Source organism: Batrachochytrium dendrobatidis (genome assembly GCF_000203795.2).
Source record: "Batrachochytrium dendrobatidis JAM81 unplaced genomic scaffold BATDEscaffold_15, whole genome shotgun sequence".
Classification (NCBI taxonomy): Eukaryota; Fungi; Chytridiomycota; class Chytridiomycetes; order Rhizophydiales; genus Batrachochytrium; species Batrachochytrium dendrobatidis.
Genome location: NW_006281113.1, coordinates 494,507 through 496,463, shown reverse-complemented (window position 1 = coordinate 496,463; position 1,957 = coordinate 494,507). Strand labels below are relative to the sequence as shown.

Here is a 1,957-nt window from a genome sequence, read left to right as displayed (position 1 = left end):
AACACCATCAATACCACACCACATATATTACATTGTAAACTGTCATAAAACAACACTAATTGACCAATATCAAACCAGTTGATGTTGCAATCTACATCCGACTTTGAACAAGTGTATTGATACGTTTGTTGTACAATACACGACATGATCAGTTGATGATATCATGCAACTGACAAGTGATTGCAAGTCTGACTGATAGTTACAATCAACACTGGTTGTTATCAAGTCATTAATGTATATGTAATAAACCGTGTCAATGTATCAATCAACAATCCAATAACTGTCAATGTAATACTCAACACAATATACACAAACATGCAATACAAAATCAATATTATAATTTTTGGTTCATTTACAATACTTGCAAATATCAACAAAATAAAGCTCTAAAATTATTCAAAATCTTCGAGTTTCAAAAGCATCTTCAAAATCCGATTCCGCTCCTGATTCTGCTTTTCCATCAAATCTTTCAATCGTTGTCTTGCCTTTACTATTCTGTCATTTGGTGAAATACACTCTTCTCTCAATATATTTTGGATTTCTGGCTTATGCTTTGGTTCAGATATCTTTTCGCCTCTTGCCAACGCTGACTTTTGTTTCAATCCAATAGTTACATAATCATAATAGGCTTGGCATTTCTCTCGTATTTCTCTAGACGTCTCGATTTCTTTCAAGTCAAGTGCGTTCTGATCTTGGGTCGATAGAGTCTTTTGATTTAAGCCAGTAGTGCCAGACTTGGATTTATCAGTTGGTTGTTTTCGACTTTGTTTGGGAGTACTTGGACTAGGTTGATTTACTGGTTGTTGCTGACCTTTTTTGCAAGTGTCAGAATTGATTAGATCCATTATGTCTTGCCATTGCTCTTCGGAAGTGCCTGGATCAAGTTTATCAGTTGGACGTTTTTGACCCTGGCTGTAAGTGTTTGGACTAGGTTGACCTATTGACTGTTGCTGACCTTTTTTGGGAGTATTCGAGTCAGCTATATCAAACAGTTCTTTCCAGTCATTGAGGGTGTCTGAACCAACTTCATCTATTAGGTATTGCCAATATTTGTCGGAGATGCTTAGACCGGGTTGAATAACTATATTTTGCCAGTTTTGGTCAGAAGTGTTTGGACTGGGTTCATTAGTTGGACCAGACACTTGACTGGAAGTGCCTGATGTTTGGGATGGACTATTGTTATCAGTCGGTATCAGTATTGCATTAGTGGTTGCCGTCGCACTCAGTACGAGTAAAATATCAACCAATTTCATCAGATTGATCAATGGGTTTAAACAATTGGTACAAAAGTAGTATTGAAACTGATGTTGATTATGAAACTCGAAGCAGTCGATTGTATGTGTTTTTGTATATCAAGTCAATCCTTTTAGGTTAACTCATGGCACAGAGTTATTTGGTTTTTGTGATGAGCCAATATCAAATCACAGTATAATGTTATTCATAATATTGATGATCATGTCAATCATATGATGCTTTTACGACCCTTTGATCAAGTATGTTGAAATCACACCCTTTGAGTGTTGTGTAATCGCAAACACTTTTACAATCGTACTCATGTAAAATGGTTCACTTTATTCATTTTGCTTGTATTCTGCATTGTAATATACAATGGTTACTGCACATTGACTGCATTGTGTGTTTGATTATAACAACCATCATGACACACAATCAGACTGTAATGTTGAATCTACACTTTGATCAAACATTTTGAAAAACACCCTTCAAAATATCCGATTAAAGGGTCATAAAAGCATAATCCAATCGACATGATTATCAAATTGATCAATATGATATTATGAATAGAAAGCAGCATACTGTCTAGTTTGAGTGGCTCACTACAAGCAATCAAGTAACCTTGTATAGTTGGTTGGCCTAGAAAGGTTAGGGTTGGCTTGCTATACAAAAGGTATAAATACAGTATGGTTTAGTTTCATAATCGACGCTAGCCTCAACATTC

General features: G+C 35.6%; 1 protein-coding gene across 1 annotated transcript; it reads right to left on the bottom strand.

Moving 5' to 3' along the window:
• Positions 1-392: 392 nt before the first annotated feature.
• On the bottom strand, positions 393-1,253 carry BATDEDRAFT_92076 (uncharacterized protein; the record flags this gene model as incomplete). The annotated part of the gene is made up of 1 exon (XM_006682218.1): positions 393-1,253. The coding sequence occupies one exon, from the start codon at positions 1,251-1,253 to the stop codon at positions 393-395; it is 861 nt and encodes a 286-aa protein (XP_006682281.1).
• Between the last annotated feature and the right edge of the window lie 704 nt (positions 1,254-1,957).